Source organism: Notechis scutatus, chromosome 2, assembly GCF_049901735.1.
Source record: "Notechis scutatus isolate UNSWTSFEM ecotype Mainland chromosome 2, rNotScu1.2, whole genome shotgun sequence".
Lineage (NCBI taxonomy): Eukaryota > Metazoa > Chordata > Lepidosauria > Squamata > Elapidae > Notechis > Notechis scutatus.
The window spans coordinates 39304094-39322418 of record NC_142010.1 but is presented as its reverse complement, the minus strand read 5'-3'; the positions used below and the strand labels follow the sequence as shown (position 1 = coordinate 39322418).

The 18325-nt window shown below is 34.4% G+C and overlaps 1 protein-coding gene across 9 annotated transcripts in view; it reads right to left on the bottom strand.

The window, feature by feature from the left end:
- Window positions 1-1958: 1958 nt before the first annotated feature.
- CHL1 (cell adhesion molecule L1 like) overlaps window positions 1959-18325 on the bottom strand; it is a 202508-nt gene continuing 186141 nt past the window's right edge. For 5 of the 9 annotated variants that reach the window (XM_087954598.1, XM_087954597.1, XM_026678954.2 and 2 more), the window contains 6 exons: window positions 17692-17814; window positions 16364-16543; window positions 8901-9059; window positions 7289-7420; window positions 4432-4504; window positions 1959-2391 (listed from right to left, as the gene is read on the bottom strand). In XM_087954598.1, coding sequence (XP_087810724.1) covers window positions 2175-2391; window positions 4432-4504; window positions 7289-7420; window positions 8901-9059; window positions 16364-16543; window positions 17692-17814 — 884 coding nt within the window. In that variant the 3' untranslated portion in view covers window positions 1959-2174. The remainder of the gene's footprint in view (window positions 2392-4431; window positions 4505-7288; window positions 7421-8900; window positions 9060-16363; window positions 16544-17691; window positions 17815-18325) is intronic. The other 4 variants (XM_087954596.1, XM_087954595.1, XM_026678963.2 and 1 more) reach the window with 1 other exon arrangement.

Genomic DNA, 18325 nt, shown 5'->3' with positions numbered 1-18325 from the left:
GAAGACTGAAACCATGCCATCAAACTTTGGAAGCAAAATGGCTAATGTTAGTGCGGTTTGGGAAGAAGGAAGGTGATAATAGGGCTGCTTTGTCTCCAAGAAGTACTTATACCTATTACTACCAGTGCCTCAAAGGGAAGAAAACAAGTTCCTTTGATACATATCAAGTTTATACAGCTTATATCACCTAACCACTCGAGCAATGGTATCTTGCCTAGCAGCCATTAGTATGGACTAAGAACTGAAATTATCTTTTGACACAGTTCTGGGTCCCAATGCTGCAATAAGTAATTAGGACTCTGATAAACAGACAATGGTTACTTTCTATATAACATAGTGTTTAACATTTCCAAAATATGAAGTCTTAGCCAAAATGAATGGATCTGAGCTGAAGATAATTGCATCCTTATTATCTAGGGTTGGGAAAAAGGAATATTGGATAATGTAAATAATAGATAATCTGCATGTCTCAAAATTAACAAAATGGCCAAGTAAAAGCCTACCAAGATAAGAAAGAGGGCTGAGTAACAAGGCAATGACATAAGAAAATGGGGAAGTATATTATTCCAAGATAGCTTTGCATACAATAGTATCTATATTGTTATAACAAATATGTTTTTCTTTCTGTAATGTACACCAGAAATGTTTAAACTTTGAATAGCAACTCTATTACACACTCAAAGGGACTGAAAAAGCTTTGATAGAAACCCTTTTCAATAATCACATTTACTTTGATTTAACAAGTGAGATACAATATTCATAGTTGGAGATTTAGAAATGTTTCTGAATACGTTTTGCTTGAGAAAATGAATTGTAGCCACATAAATGAAACTTCCTGGAAAGAATTAAATTGCCAATGATATGCTGCCATTGCACCTTGACAAAATAAAAATTAGCATGACTTCCCCTGAAAGTATCAGAATAATCTTAATATATACAAACATTCGGAAAAGATATGTGGGCACTCAAATATGAAGTGGTGAAAAATCCTATTTCCTTTAAAAGCCAGCTCTTTCCTGATTTTTTTTTTTCTTGTTTGGATGGAGTAAAACTCCACAATTTTGAAAGAGCCATATACTTTCTATAACCCAAAGAAAGTTTTGAATTTGCTTCCATAAAGAAAGGGTGCCAGCTAGTGGGCAAAACATAAAATATCATCTAACCATACTACATTTGAAGGCCTTGCTATCTGTACAGAATACAAATTCTCAAATCACTGGCACATTTTTCATATCTTTTCAAAAGAGGACATGTCACGGAGTGCACTCTTTGCACTAGTATCCCTAGCTAATGCATTTGTTGCTGCTACACAGTTTTTTTGCCTGGAGATCCCTGTAACACTGAAAATATGGGATTACTATGAATGAGGTTTGAAACATAGAGAAGCAGAAATGTGTAATTAAGTGGAAATGCTAACCTAGGGCCCATTGCTACTAGTTACAACCTAACAAGAATGTAGTACAGAATGTAGTACATGCAGTCGAATATATCACACCGTCTGTTATTCCCAACAGAAAGATAATGTACTATTATCGCTGACTAAGCACACCGGCAAAAATGACTATTGGCAGACATGATGTGTTGGCTTAACATTGTATCCTTGTGCAACACAGAACTGACCAAGAAAAAGGATACTGTAGAGACATAAGAACTACTTGGCTTCTGAAGCTTTCCAGCACCATTGGCCGGCACAGTATCAGTCATGCCAGCATAACCTTCTCTCCATAATATTTGGTTATAACTTTCTATAGCCTGCCAAACCCAAATCAAAGATAGAGTTATAGCAGTTACTCATTTAATGTCAACTCTTTGACTGCTGTTCCAGTTACAGATGTTTCTAAAACTGGGTTGTAAAAGACCTGGAGGAAATTAGATCCCAAAATACATATATAATACTGAAGAAGGTATGGTTTTGGTCAGACTAAATGACATGTGTATGAAAAAACTTTAGTTCGGAGTCATTTTTATTTTTTTAATGGTTTGAAAATGTCCGTGTCTTGAAAAAAGAATTAAGTTTAAAAAAAAATCAACTTTTAAAGTCATCTGCCTGTTTCTGTACCTGCTGCATGTCCAGGTCTTTAATTTTTCTGCAGCCTATTTCTGCCTTGTATAATATTTGATTGAGAAGTAAAGATAAATACGATGATCTGAAATGAATAATTCATGCTAATATTTTATGCGTGGAGAGGAAAGGTTGCTGTGGAACTCCCGATGCTTTCAACCGAGGCTTTTTCTTTGCATCCAGCGTAAGCACCAATAAACGAACCGTCTTCATTGAACATCCTGTGGTCCCCCTCGCCATAATCCACTAAGCTATCAGCACTTTCTGCACTTTTAATATCCATGTTAAGAGACCGCAAGCTTCCTTTGAGCGGCTTTTCATCACTGTCACTGAAAGAGGGAAAAACACTTGTGAGGAGCAGAAGGGCACGTCGAATCATACAGAAAAAATAAGACAAGAGACACTAGAAAATTCTATTTAGGGACAGCATTTGATTCTAAGCCAATTACCACCTTGGAGTGAGGGGCTCGGAGGTTTTAGGACTTCTGATAGAAGTACCTCTAGAGTGAAACATTCCAAAACATTTGATTCTAAGCCAATTACCACTTGGGAGGCTCAGGAGGTTTTAGAGCTTCTGATAGCAATATTGACAGGAACAAAATCTCCTGGTGGGATCAGTAAGGCTACCAGTAGAGTTGGAAGTGGAAAAACCAAAGTAACATTATATTTATTAGCTGAGAATACACATAATTGAGGCTAATATGAAAGTGATGGGTCATGTTTTTCTCCCTGTTTCAAAGCAACGACACTGGAGTCACAGAAAGAATCTGACTGAAAAAAGATTTAGACCAGATAAAAGACTGCACAGTAGATGATTAAAGTGTAGATGGGTTACATCCAAATCTTAGATGGGTCTAAAAGGGGATTGAATAAATTCATGGAGGATACATATATAAACAGCTTGATATTACTTTTAGGTTGGGATGAAAATAGCAGTGAGAAAAAAAGGTTCTTTTATATCTTTCTTGTAGAAAATATACTTTTCCATTTATTTGTTTTACTTCTGAAATGAATTATATGGTGTAAATTACAGACTTAAAGGCAAAGAGCTGGTAATTCTTTTCCAAACATGAAGACATCCATTGCAAGCAAGTATAGTACACACTACTGGCAAAATTTGTAGCAAAATCTTGCATTTATGCTAATTTCATTTATTGGAAGAAGTTCTACAAACAGATTAGTAGGGATCAGGAGTGAGAGAGAAATTCATTCCATTTGGATTTCAGGATACTCTTACAAATTCAATCTCAGATACAAATTAATTCACACTTTTTCTGGGTGAACTATGTTAGAGAAAGGATACACAAAATATGCACATTATTGTATAAAAAGACAGGTATGAAAATAGAAATAACTTGAAATATCTAATCTCCAAAAAGAAACTATTTTTTTTCCAAACCTTTTACCCTTTTCAGAGGATTTTTCTTTACAGATGGGAATGAGAACGAAAGTTTCTAGGAAGCAATCCCAAACTTTGAAAAATGGCTTCAACCTTGAACTTCAGACAAGTAATTTCAGACCACTTTATGGTTTATTAGCAGGGTTTTTTTGGGTGGAGGAAGGAAGCAGTTATTGGGTGGAGGAAGGAAGCAGTTTATGGTTTATTAGCAGGGTTTTTTTGGGTGGAGGAAGGAATGGGAAATATCTAGGAGTCGTGGTGGTGCAGTGGTTAGAATGCAGCAATATTGCAGGCTAATTCAGCTCACTGCCAGAAGTGTAATCCTTATCAACTCAAGGTTGACTCAACTTTTCATCCTTCCAAGGTTAGTGAAATGAGGACCCAGATTGCTGGGGGCAATATGCTGACCTTGTAAACCACTTATAGAGGCCTGTAAAGCACTATGAAGTGGTATATAAATATTATTGCTATCTCTATCTACGCCCAAACATCTCCCACATGCAAATATAATATTATTATTAAAACTGACTAAGGACCCAGAAAGATGTTTGAGAAATGTTGTTTTGTTTATAATGTATTTCCAGTCAAACAAAGATATTTCATTTGTTTCATATATAGAGTACATTGATTATATAGAGCTATATGAATTGTTTCTGCATTTTCAGAAAAATAATATCAGCATATGTAATTACACTCCAGGTTAGATAAGCAATCTGACTATTTAATGAAATAACTGCACCAAATGGCCTAAGAATCTATTCTTATTTTACCAAAATATTTACAAAACTATCCACAAGAAACTAATAAAAATTGAATTCATTCCACTAAAGTATTCTATATAATATTTCATATTATCCCCTTGAAATTTCATTTGGCAATGGGAAAGTATTATTGCTTGCAATATTATTAGAATATCTTACAAAATCATTATTTATCCCAAACATTGCAATGAAGGATATGTCTCACTAACCTATATTCACCAAAGATTTCATCTTTTATGGACTGGCCTTCAGGATCCGGATGCAGGTCCTCTTTTTCTTTTACTGCACATACATAAAAAAGTCTATTATTCAGATATTTTTAGGCATTTACTTCCATTTAATAGGAAACAAAACACTCTACTTAAAACTAGTTATCTTATTGTATGACCATCTTTTAAAAGAGGTGCGGTGATTCAGTGGCTTAATGATGCTGGAGATGGTCTCAGCTCCAGCAGTTTGAGACCAGCACTGTTAGCAGAATGAGTTCCTGTCACTCACCTCAGCTTCTGTCCATCTAATAGTTTGAAAGCATGTTCTATGCAAATAGATAGGTAGCAATTTGGTGGGGAGATGAGCTGGTGCTCTGTGCAGGCAATCAGATTCCCGATGGCTCTGAACCTTCCTGATTGTACTGCCCATTTCAAGCAACTCCAGGAAGGGATGGGGTTTGGGGTGGCATTGTAGGAAGAGCCACTCATTTTTCTCTCTGATGCAAAGCCAGCTCACCCTCATGTGGTGTACTTTGGGAAGCATATAAGCATGTCCTATAACAGGCCTGGTACCTAGTCAAGTCAAACTACTATTCTGAAATATCACTGTTGTCTCCTGACTCTGTCACAACACATGATGATGATGGTGATGGTGATGATGATGATGACCATCATTTAAAGCTCTTGTACTAACAGAATAACAGAGTTGGAAGGGATGTAGCAGATCATCAAGTCTAACCGTCTACTTAAGCAGGAGACCTTATACCATTCCTGACAAGTAGCTTGAAAGCTTCCAGTGATGAAGCTCCCACAACTTCTGAAGGCAAGCTATTCCATTGGTTGATTGCTCTCACAGTCAGAAAATTTCTCCTTATTTCTAGGTTGAATCTCTCCTTGATTAGTTTCCATACATTTTTTCCTGTTTGGCCTTCAGGTGTCTTGTCTCCGTGACAGCCTCTCAAATATTGGTATGCTGTTATTATGTCACTCCTGGTCCTTCCCTTCACTAGACTAGTCATGTCCAGTTCCTGCAACTGTTCTTCATACGTTTGAACCTCCAGGCCCTCATCATCTTTGTTGCCAGTGTTGAATTATTCACAATAATACCATGTTGTTAATACCACTAACTGAATTGCAATTGATTAATTTAGTTTAGATGAAACTAAATCACTTGGCTGTGTAATCCTAGTTTCCTAAATTATGTAAATTTTGGAAGCAAACTAACCAATGTGATTTGCTGGTTTTTTTTTTTATTACAACTGCCTTATCTGTGGCAAACATAGGCACAGTCCTGTATTGAAGGATGGCATTTTTAATTTTGGGCTAAAAGTGAAATTTTATGGTGAGTGCCTTAGCCTTCCAATGTTGTGTCAAGGTTTCTCTTTGCTTCCGATATTAACAGGCTACTTTTAAAGGTATTCTCACAATAACACAATGCATGTTTAAAGAAATGTATAATAAATATAACATCAGCATGTATGTACGAATCATGATTTTTAAAATAAAAATAACAGCAATTTAAATTTTTAACTTAATTCGATGTGAATTGAACTATCTCACTTGAACTATTTTATACCTGCTTAAAACTATTTTCAGCTCCTTCAACTTTTCCTTGCATGTTTTAATCAACAAATAAAGTTCAGTGATAGGCACAACAATTTTAAATAAAAACTGGAATCCTATAGAGAGCCAAAATTCAGGATGAAATACATTTTTTTAATCTTTCTATTGGAATGGCTTCATGTTCTTTGGATCTTCGGTTCTTGTTCTCTAACGTTGTCTCAATTGGTGAGCTTGGGTAAGGAATCATTATCTTGAGCCATGAGATAGTTGACACAACATTGAAAAAGACCAGATAAGATTGCTGTGACAGCTAGAAATCCACGCCATAATCAATCAAATACAATTACAACTGGGATCTATATAGCAACATCTTCCAGTCACACTTAAGCTAGGATAGTGACTCCAGCAGATCCTAGAAATAACTTCAGAGCTCTCTATCTGGAAGAGACAGACAGTGTTAGGAACAGCTGAGATATTGAGGAGAAATTGCAACCTTGCATGACCTGTGATTGAAGAAGGTACATACCACCTATAGGAAGTTTGCAAAAAAAAAAAAAAAAAAGGAAATAAAAAATAAAAAAGTCTAGGATGGAATAAGGTATTTTGCTTTAGTCAGGAGATTGGACTGGAAAATCTCCAAAGTCCCTTCCAGTTCTACAATTCTATAAATTAAATAAGTAAGTAGGTAGGTAGGTAGGTAAGTACATAAATAAATAAATCCTAAATTTAAGATGATAGAGAAATTGACAACTGACAAGTGATAGGATCTTTATTTTTCAAAAATATAAGGTAAGCTATGTAGTGTATGTTTTTGTTCATTTGGGTAATGCTACTCTCAAAGATGCCATGGTGAAGACATCACTTTACTGGCTATTAATTAGCTGACATTATTAAATAGAAACGTCTTAGTTGTGAATGTGTTTCTGGACACTTTTCCATTTCTCTCAAGTACGGCTGTATTTTAGAAAGGATCCTGTTTTCTTTCAGCCAATTCTAACTTAAAACAGAATTGGTAGTCTTGTCATTTTCATGCTACCTTACTGCATTTTCCCCAGGCAAAGAAGCTTTTTTTTATCTTCATAAGGGATAGCAAGAGGTAATTTCTGGAAGCTCCCAAAGGCCTGTAATCAGCTCTTGATCACATGGGGAGCATCATTTGCTGCTGTGGATCATGGGGTTTATGTAACTTTTCGACCTCCAAGAAGACTTAAAACTCTAATTTGGTGATAACCCAGGAAAGGCTTGTACATCATTATAAAAGTATATTCAATTTGGAGAACACATTTGTCCTTACCTGAATATTTTCCTCCTTTGTTCCTTTTAACAAAGCAGATAGTAAGCAACAATAAGGTAAGCAAAGCGATGGCACCCATCAGTCCAATAAACCAACCTTGTGTAGAGATTCTTTCATAAATTCCAGTGTAAGCTTTGAATGGGAAAAAATATATATATATGAAGGTATAAGAAAAAAATAAAAATGTTATTTTAAAGAATGTTTTAGAACAGATTATCAGGGTCTAGCAGTATGCATTGGGGGAGGGTAATGAATATCTATATTAAAATCAAGTCTGCAAGACACATTATTATTGGCTTGAAATCATTGCAGATTTTAATTAAGCAAACAAAAATACAGTTCTTAAACCAGATTGTCATGCAAAAGTTAGAGAGGGTTAAAAAGTGTATAGAATAGAGACAAATGCATAGCATACTGCATATAAAATGCAAGAAGAAAGGGCCTGGCAAAGTAATTAATATCTAAGTAGTACAAACTGGCATTTTCATTTTTTCCTTGGAAGCTGAATTTTAAATTTATATTATAGATTATAGAGCAAAAATGGATCAGGATCAGGCTCACCTATAGTAAACTCAAATTGTGCAGGAGATTATGCAATAAAGGCAATTTCTTAACAGGAACTATCAACACAGAGGAAGTGAGGAATTTTGAAGAGCAATGTGCCAGTGTCCTAATGGGACATCAGCAGCATAATCCCAGAAATAGAAGAAATGTGTCTAGGATAAAACACTAGCCAAGCACAAAGGAAAAAGGGTAGATTTGTGAGCTGCATCTTCCACTGATATGGGATAATTACTTAAAGCCAAAGGCTTTCAAGCTGTCTCTTTGGAGAAAAATGAAGACCCATTCAGAAATTTGACATATTGTCTGATATCTACCTTTCACACCAGAATTGTATTGGGAGAAATATTTTCCCTGTTTTTATTATTTTAATCTCCCATAAAATTTTAATTTTGGTCAACAGCACTTGCAAAAACTGAGGGGCACAATCTATTCCTGGTATGCAAACATTATTTGCACAATGGTTTTCTGTTTTCAACAGTAAAATGCTGGAACAACTTTATGCCAATTTATCTAAGAGTTATCACACCTGGATTGCAAAAATCTAGGTAAGAATTCAGCTTGCAGAAAACTACACAGAAAAGTAACTCTTTGCTGCTAAATTTTGCAGTCCAACCAAGCCTAGTAGTCCTAATTACTCTTTATTTTTTCTACATATATAGATTTGGAATTATTAATGGAAACTTGTTACTAAAGTTAAATAAAAAAAACTTGGAATGGGACTGATTAAATTCATACTAATATTTATTGCAAAGATAATTTGCAATTGTCAGTTTAACATTCAAAATATTAAGAGAACTCTACATTTCCTGTACCAGATTTGGCCCCAGCAGTATTTCTGAAAATTGTGGTGTTGGAGGATTATGAACTGGGAAACTACTTTTTTATGTTGAAATCAACAGTAAAAATCCAATTATAATAGGTGCAGTAAGTTCTGGATATATAACTCTTTCATGTTACAAGTATGCAGTATATAATTTTAATATGCAGTTGCTAAAGTCTTGTTTTTGTGAGAATCGCAGTCATCTTAGAGGCCTTAAGAATTTCTCACCTCTCCCCCTGGTCTCTATTACATCTGCAGAAATGCTATTATTATCAACCCAATTCTTAGTCATTAGTCGAATTGTATTTGCAGTTCCAGGATCAAGTGGCTCAACAGGCTGACTCTTTGGGGTGGGCTTAACTTCAGTAATCTTCCCAACAGCTTTACCTATGGAATGCACAGAGTCAAGTCAAAATAGGTGAATTGGGTGAGGGCCTCAGAATATAAAATTACAGAATCAGTACCAGTTAATATTAATAGGTTGAGCATTTATCCTTAGAGAATTGTGCAATTATAACAAAGGACCGTATATGACACATTAATATTCATGTAGTGTATATTCTAAATGTTATTTATTTTAATAGCTCCTATTATGATTTATTGATCATAATTAAATATCCAAATAGATTATGTTTATATAAATAAATAGAATAATTAATGTTGTACAGAATTTCAATAAAGCAGTTACATCTAAACCTATATGCTAGTCAATCAATACTAGAATATGCATTTTTTCCCTTAAAAACTCAACTACCAAAATTGTTCCAACTTTGTTGGGAAAAAAATATATCAAATGATTGATATAAAATTACCACCAGAATCAAATCTATAATTGAATACTATAAAATATTTTACATGAAAGAAGTCCAATTAACATAATTATATGATAGTGCTTTATTGAAATATCAATTGATATAATTAATTATATTAATTACATTATTAAAATAGAAATTAAAAAGTTATAAGGCTTGGTTCATCTTGGTTAACTGAACTACAATTCTCTATTAAAACAAGTATCCAAATAATGAGTCAGAAATCCCCCTTATAAAATTACCATCACTTGAACAAAAGCAAGTGATTTTTGGGGTTCTTAAGACCAAAATAATATTTTATAGGAGAGTACATAACTGAGGGATCCTTAGTGCTCTCTGAGCTTGCTTGTTTTCTTGCAGACGTTTCATTACCCAAATCAGGTAACATCATTGATGTTATCTTAGTTTGGGTAATGAAACATCTGCAAGAAAACAAGCAAGCTCAGAGAACACCAAGGACCCCTCATGTCAACCTTAGAGTACATAATTGAAGTTTCAGGACTACATTTCAGCCTAAGGCATGACTTCAAAAAGTTACCATCAAATTGTCTTATTAATGTGGAGGAAAAGAAAAATGCATGATATTTTTTTTATTTAATTTAATACAAATTAGATTCTAATGCAATGTAAATTAAATCAAATTCTCTCTCTCAATCTTGCCTACATTTTTGCCTTGGTTATATCTCCTGTTGTCTGGTCCCGATACACCATTCAAAGGTGGAGCACAGTCATCAATCTAAGAAGCATTCAAAATCTTGGATTTATGTCATAGTACATTTGTTAATTTTTAAAGTATCATAAGGCTCTTTCTGGTTTGTGTTCTGACAGAGTAGTGGTTACCTCACTAAATAATTATTTTATTTCTGTTTCATGAATCAAATGAAAAGTGAGGATTTAATTTTATTCTTTTGATGATTTTAATCTATTTTATACTATATTTGGACACTATAATTATTTCAGAGGAAACAAAAAAAAAAGATGAATATTTAAATCCTAGATAGGAAACTTGCATATTATTTAACTCTTTAATCTTCTCTTAAATAAGATTTCAAAAACATTTTAAGTAATTTTTAAAGGAATAATTTATTTTGCTTTATTTGCTCAGTCTATTATTACAACTTGAAGTACAAGGTATCTATTAGAACAGATAGTTATTAGTTCATAGATATAATGGAGCTTGCTAACTCTTAGATAATTTGTATGTGCGATACAGAATCAATGATTATTAGTTCTGGAATAAGCAAGCAAGCAAGCAAATAGCAGCTTCAAGAGATTAACACTCAGAAGATAACCGAAAGAGAAAAAGAGAAAAGATTAAAAATGGTTGTATATAGACAAAAACAGCAGAATATGACAATTATTTATCACTTACAGCCTGTGCTTTAATTATAATCGTGCCATAGAGAATTAAAGAGAATACCGTATGTTGATTGGTGTGTTCAACATTTGATGAGATGGGTTTAACATAATTAAAACTATCTGGCAGAATTGATATTGCTAAATTAATTCCATTTTCTAATCAAACTACAAATTAAACAGCAGGTCATTGCAAGTTATTTTTTCCCTAAATGCACAAAGTAGTACACTTAACATAAATGTTTTCTGAAAGGTAACAAGGGGAAAATATATTATGTCAATTTCTGTCATTTCAAATAATCCAAACTATTTAAAGCTGTCAGATATACAGGATTACAAATTGAAAGGAACAGGAGGCTCCCTCCAATTCTGAAATCACTTTGTCAGGCGTATTTCAGCTGCTGAAATACCTGGAAATTAATCATGTTCCATCAATTGCTTAAGACATCAAGTTTCCACAGACATTTCTAATAATAATATTTCTGTGATAACATTCCTTACAGATGTTCAAAGCATTTTGACCTTGAAACATTTCGACTCTTTTCTGTAATTCAAGGTAGTTTCATAGTCAAGGCAAAACGGAATGTTTTGTTTCAATCTTAGAATCAATGCTACAGATTTAGAAGATTGTCTATTTCAAATTTTTCTTACTGGTCCAAGCACTAAGATTGAGCAATGGTTGTCTTTTTATGTTTGAGTTACTTTTAATCTTTTGAGACATTTTGTAGCTTAGCCATTATAGCAGAGACTCTCCTGATGTTGATGGGTTGATGTGGAGATGAAGGAAACTGGGAAGAGCAGGTAGTCCTCAATGATGATAGCAATGGGGCCGAATTGTTGCTGCTATGTGGATGAGGGGGTGCCCAGTAGGCCCTGGGGGTGCATGAGGATACAAGGGATAGTCAGAGAGGGAGCAGACTGTTGGAAGAACAGTCATGTGAGGAATGTTCATGAAGATGCAGTGTAGATTAGGGAGGTGCAGAGAAGTGTGAGGAGTCACAGTGATAGTCGGGATATGAGTGGCTAGTGTGGCATGAGCACAGAAGGACATACCCTATGACTTGTGACTTTCCTTGCCAGCTTCCCAATTGATTTTCTGGGAAGCCAGGAGGGAAGGTTGCAAATGGAGGTCATATAGCCGCAAATCACTGCAACTGGTTGTTAAATGTGAACTGGTTACCAAACATTCAGATCATGATCACATGATCATGGAGTGCTAGGATGTCTAGATCTCCAAGAGCATTTGTATAGAGCTGTTGTAGTTTGCTGAATGAATGAATATAGGTCAAGGGCCACCTGTAGAAGATATCTCACATCTGCATATCTGTCGGTTATTGCTGTTTCTTCTTTTTTAAAAGGCAAATCTAAAAACTGTTTATCTAGTGTATGAAAATCTAAAGACTACTGGTGTGATGTTATTTTCCGCACACTCTATCTATCTATCTATCTATCTATCTATCTATCTATCTATCTATCTATCTCCATCTATCCATCTATCATCCATCAGTGTCAGTGAAGTGTTTGGTTTGAAATGTCTCAAAAAGAAAAAAAGCCGCAATGATTTGAGCTTTCCTTGCTTCACTTTTAGTAAAGTTGTAATGAAGTTGTGATGACCCAGAGTGTAACACAAACGTAACAAAATCCATAAATGTCCTTTAATGCCTCCAACTTGGCCCAGCTGTTCAATAATTCTCAGTTGGAGATAAAACATACTCAAAAATAGTCTTCAAAAGAAAGCAATACAGTCTGAATTTAATGAGCAGATAGAGGCAAAAATAAAAACCAAACAAACTGCAATGATGAAATTTCCACAACGGAATAGGAGAAGTATTTAGCAAATTCAAGGAGATAACAAGGCACAATCTGTTGGAAGGATGCCAACCAAAATCAGACCAAAATAAAATACGCTTTTTCTCCAGCGTTTGCCAGAACGCAGATCCAAACTTTTATGCAGTTCTCACACCTGCAGCCCATGAAGAGGATCAAGGCCCTCTCCTCTTGAGTAGACCACGTGTCTTTCCCTTATCGTCTCCTCCCTGCATGCCTTAGGATGGATAGGTGATGGGCCTGGGTCTCCTTTAACTACTCAGCCGGCCTCTGCCCTTCCCCAGCCTCCTCCACAACTTCCAGAGCTACACTTCCACTCCCTGTTGGCTGTTCCTCCTCTCCCTCAGAGTCAGTCTCCACCAGGGGCAAGTCAAACAAAAAGCAAATAAAAGGATATCATAAAGCTGTTTAAAGACTTAATAAAATAGAAATGAGTCTGCTGCACCACAGATATCCAATTAATATTAAATGCCGGATAAGGAGATTGTGATACAGGTTTTGGGTTTTTATAAAAATTTCACATGAATATTCAGACATATTTCCCGCTGTAAGATCTCTGCAAAGATTTGTTTAGTGTATAAATCCACTAAGGATAGTCTGGGAGTTCATTTTAGAGCTACATTTGGTACCTGAAGGAGATAAAGGATGTGCCTATGTATACACATTTCAGAAGTAATTTGAAAAGATAAAAAAAATGAAGAACTTTAAGAAGTAAAGGAAAATACATAATACATTAGTAACAAAATATTTTAGGTAGTATATTAAAGGTCACTGAAGTCTAGTTATTAACTTAAGAAATCCACAAGCAGTTGGGCTAATTTTTGTTTTTATTATCCAGAAGGTAAGAACTGAGAATAAAATCAACAGGCCCCCAGCTTTCTTCTTCTATGTCAAAGAACCCATATAAACATTAAATACTGAATTGTAAGTCCAGATTTCTCTTGAGTTTGGACCTTTAAAAAATGATTGATACTTTGGAGATAATTGATTAATCCAACAATGAACAATTTTACTATTTCCCCAAGATAAGTCAGTTAAGATTCATCTTTATTACAAAAATGTAATAAGCAATAACTTAATACAACAATTGGAAATCTATCATCTATCTACTATCCATCAATCCATCTCATATATGAAGATTCTGATTTCACAGCAGTGATTGGGTGATGTACAGAAATTAAAACTATCATAACAATATATAACCATCATGCTCAGTTAAACGGTAACCCTCAAAACAAAACTCCTATCTCCAACAGAGCTTACCAACTGCCTGGGTTCAAATGTCTGAAGATAGAGATTGTACCTGCTCTTGAACTTCTCTTTTGAAGGCTAAATAAATTCAGTACTTTTAACCATTCCTCACATGACTTTAACCATTCCTCACATGACTTGTCCCTTCATGTAGCCTGCTCTCAATTTGTTCTGCATTGCTAACAACCTGTTAAAAGTGTGGTGTCAAGAATTGGACACAGTATTTCAAATATGGCCAGACCAAGTCAAAGTAGAGTAGGAAAGTTATGGTGAAATTTAACAGGGGCATTACTGTGTCCCTGTTAAAACATCTTAAAGTGGCATTTGCCTTACCAGTGGCTGCCTCACACTATTGCCACACTATTGAATTATCATACTACAAGTTAATCTAGTCCAGAATATCACATGCTTGTCTGGGCTGTAGAAAAACAAATCATAGTCCAGTCAAATCAGCCAAACCAAAAGCAATCATTGTTATTATATGCTAACATTGATATTCTGATTCTTCTTGAAAGATTCAACTACATCTTCCATAGGAAAAAAAGAAGCAGCATTGTGTTTTTCAACAGAACTTCAAAGGCATTCATTCTCTCTTCTTTAAAGCAATGTTGATGGGTTTTCCACAGTCCCAGTTTCTGATTTTAATGGAATGCACTCCTGTTCTAATAAGGTAACTTATTAAGTGCAAGAAAAAATATTTGACTGTTCCCTGTCAACACTGTTATTGTAAGTTATTCACACTGATGAACTTGGGCATTTTCTACTTAGCTCATTCCATCTGGCAAATTGGTGTGCCAATCTCACTTAATTTTATCAATTAATATCTAGTTGGTTCTACAGCTATAGAGACAGAGTTGTAAGTCCCCCATCTGATCATATTTCAGCTGAATGATGGATGTAATTGTGCTGATGGGGCTTTAATTGGAAATTAAATGGTTCATCTAGTGAACACCTGAATGTTACAGTTTAAAGAGTTGCAATTAAATATGGGCTTCAAATTTGTCCATGTGTATATTAAAGCAGTGCTCTGTTGCAGCAAACATAATCAAATTAAATATAATTATATTTTTGATTATTATAACAATAGACCTATGTGGTGTATTTTTCTCATTTATAACCAAAAGATTCTTTGGCTCAGTAAGATTGCATAAGTTTACACAGATTTGCTTAAAGGAGCGATCTGAATTGTGGAGATGACCTAATCTAATTTGCTGAATCAAATCAAGTGAATCAAAGGAGTTTTTCCACACTACTGGGTTTTCTTTTCTGCTATCTATGTTTGGAAGAAAGAAAGTGTCATGAAAACATGTATTCTGTCATGCTGCTAAAAGTCTGTAGAGATACTCAGTCATCCAGGTCATGGTTGTCCCAAAGGTGCTTTTTCAGGAGGCAATGGGACTTTCTTGGTTTTTTTTTCTTTTGAAGACATTTTGCTTCTCATCCAGGATGAGAAACGAAATGTCTTCAAAAGGAAAAACAAGAATGTCCTGTTGCCTCCAAAAAAAGTATCTTTGAGACTTCCATACTGCTAGTTTTCCTCAATTGCTCATCACCCAGCAAACATTTGGAACAATTGAGTTCCACCAAAAGAGGTTCTCTGCACCACTGACTATTCTCAAGTGGGTAAATGGTCTGTGGAGGATATCTTGTAACCCATCGTAGAAGTTATCAACTGAAAGATTCCTATATGAAGGCTGTAAACATTTTGACTGGGCCGCCTTCAGCATGTACCATTGGACTTCTGGAGCCACCCATTCTGGAAAATCTTTGGGATGCAATTTTCTTCAGTTTCCAGAAAATTCAAGTCTTACCAGAACTTTTCAACCTTGGAAACTCTGTGGCTAACTCTTCAGGAGAAAGCTCTTTCAGACTTCTCCTGTAGCATTAGCTGAAGAAGACTGTTCTCAGCCTCCTCCTTTAACATGTGGAGGAAAAATGAGAGTAGCTCTAAAACAAAAAGCAGTGAAGCAATATAAGTACTTACCTGGACTTTAGTAGTACGATGCCACAGATATAGTGAAACAACAGGATGCTTCTCTTGGGTCTTATGTAACTGACAAGGTCATTACTGTATGAAGGATTTTTGAGGCGTGTTTCATTTGTCATTTTGTTGAAAGGAAACACTGCATGGAAGTTTTGCACAGCCTAATATTCATTGTATTGAACTACTTATATTAACAAGTTTGCAAGTCAAAATAAATCCATGTCTTCACAGCATTATATTTTACAAATATACAGTAATATTCAGAGAAAAGAAAAAGACAAAATGGTTGGTGAGGAATATTTTTAGTAGATCATGATATGAAACCTTCTGAAGCCTTAAGTGTCAGCCTTTTAATGATAAGCACTCTTATCTTTCCTTCTGATTAATTTTCCTTAGGTCCAATACTCAGATGTTATGATTAAGATTAGATTTGCAGGCATTCAACTCTGCTTTTAACTTACTGCCATGGTTTACTGTTACTCCTTCATCTGTAATAGGTTTTCCACATCCTTGCACTGTACAAGCCCTTGCATAGAATTTATACTTTGTGCTGAGGCTTAGATTAGACAATCTGAAGCTTAATGATGATGAATTGGTAATACTGATTTCATGCAAAGGACCAATGTTATCAGTCTCATTAACTGAAAAATAAAAGAAGGAGCAGACTATTTAGTCAAACATCAACATTAGAAATCAGTTCACTTGTTAAAATGTATCTCATATGCCAACTTTATATTTCACCAATGTACAACATAAAACACTTTAACTGCACTAAAATACCAAATGAAACTTTTGCTGTAAACAGAACATGAACCTAAGTAAAATTTACATGTAAAATGTTATTAAAAATCATGACACAGTTTCTGGGAACATTTATTTATTGAATTTATTTACTGATCATCTCATAGCAAATAATTCTGGAAACTTGCATATTGAACCTGGAATATCTGCCAAAAATAATAGGCAATCAGAATCCAAGGTCATGATATATTTATCTCTCCACAGTTTGCTTATATTTTAATTTATATTTAATAAACTTCCACCAGCAAATACAAAAGGAAAATATATCAAATATGTGTTATCCTTGATTTGCATATCTATGCATTTTTCCAGTCATGGAGTTGCAACTATATTCCATTAAAAAAAAATCAGATTAATTTGATCTGTCAGTCAATGTTCTATCATTAAGAGTGAGATCATGTAATTTTGGGAACTCTTGGAAGGTTACCACAACAGAGGCTTTATAATATGGTTTATACTAAGCATAATTAATACACTTAACACTATATTCTATCATTCTTCCCTCAAATCACACTGTCAACCATCTGCTTGCATCTTCCTTTGTTAGTAGTCAAACTGTGCACTTGAAAGAAAAAAAGAAATTATTTGTGACTAATAAAATTAACCCTATAAAGAGGGTACAGGGTTGCAGTAAGATCATTTTAATGCAATATTTTAAAAAGGCAAAACATACCTAGCTCTATGAGGTTAAAACATATATTTTGAAGTCATGACTTCAAACAGTCAGCCTGCTAATCCTTCAAGACAATAAAGATTTATGGCAGGAATGTTAGGGCAGCTTAATGTTTCTGCACAATTAGAATTGAATCATGGTTTATGTATTTTTTTGTATTTTTTTAAAAGAAACAATAGCTAGGAAAGGGTTTTGCTATTGAAAAAATAAAGGACAAAATCCTTTCCATCATATTTTGACATCAGCTAAGAATGATCTCCCTTAAGAAAATGTTTTTTAAATCCTAAACCCAAAGTAAAATATTTATTTACTTACTCATTTGGTATTGCAATGTGTATCCAGTAATGAATCCATTAGGTTTCTTTGGTGGCCCCCATGACAATGTTACTGAGTCTTTTTCAAAATTTAGTATTTTTAGAAAATGTGGTTTTTCTGGGACTGTAAAATACATATGTAAAAAAATGATAATGAATTCACTTTTATTCATTTGTTCTTACAAAATTTATCCAGCTGAGCAATATGGGAAGTCTATTTAGATATAGAATAAAATAAGAATATAAAAACAAGGTAAGTAAATATTAGTCACTCATTTCATCTATTACCAAAAATACAGAAAACTTTTCAAAATATACCTTATTGGTTAAATTCTGTAAACTAATTCTCTTAAATGAACATGACTTTTTTCAGGTTTCCAAAACTCAATTGGAGTAGCTTGGAACATTTTAATAGTCTACTCTTTGTTTGTTTGAGAGTTATGGTAGCTAAGTATTCAGCTTTGGAAAGATTAATATTATTTTATCAGAGGATTTCATTAACCATTTTTGTAGAATGTATGTAGTTTTGGGCAATTCTAAGAAATGAAGAAAACATGAAAACTTTGTAGTTTTCTCTTTCCCCAATTCTCCCATTTGAAATTAACTTAGTCATTCTTTCTAAATCCTGCCATTCA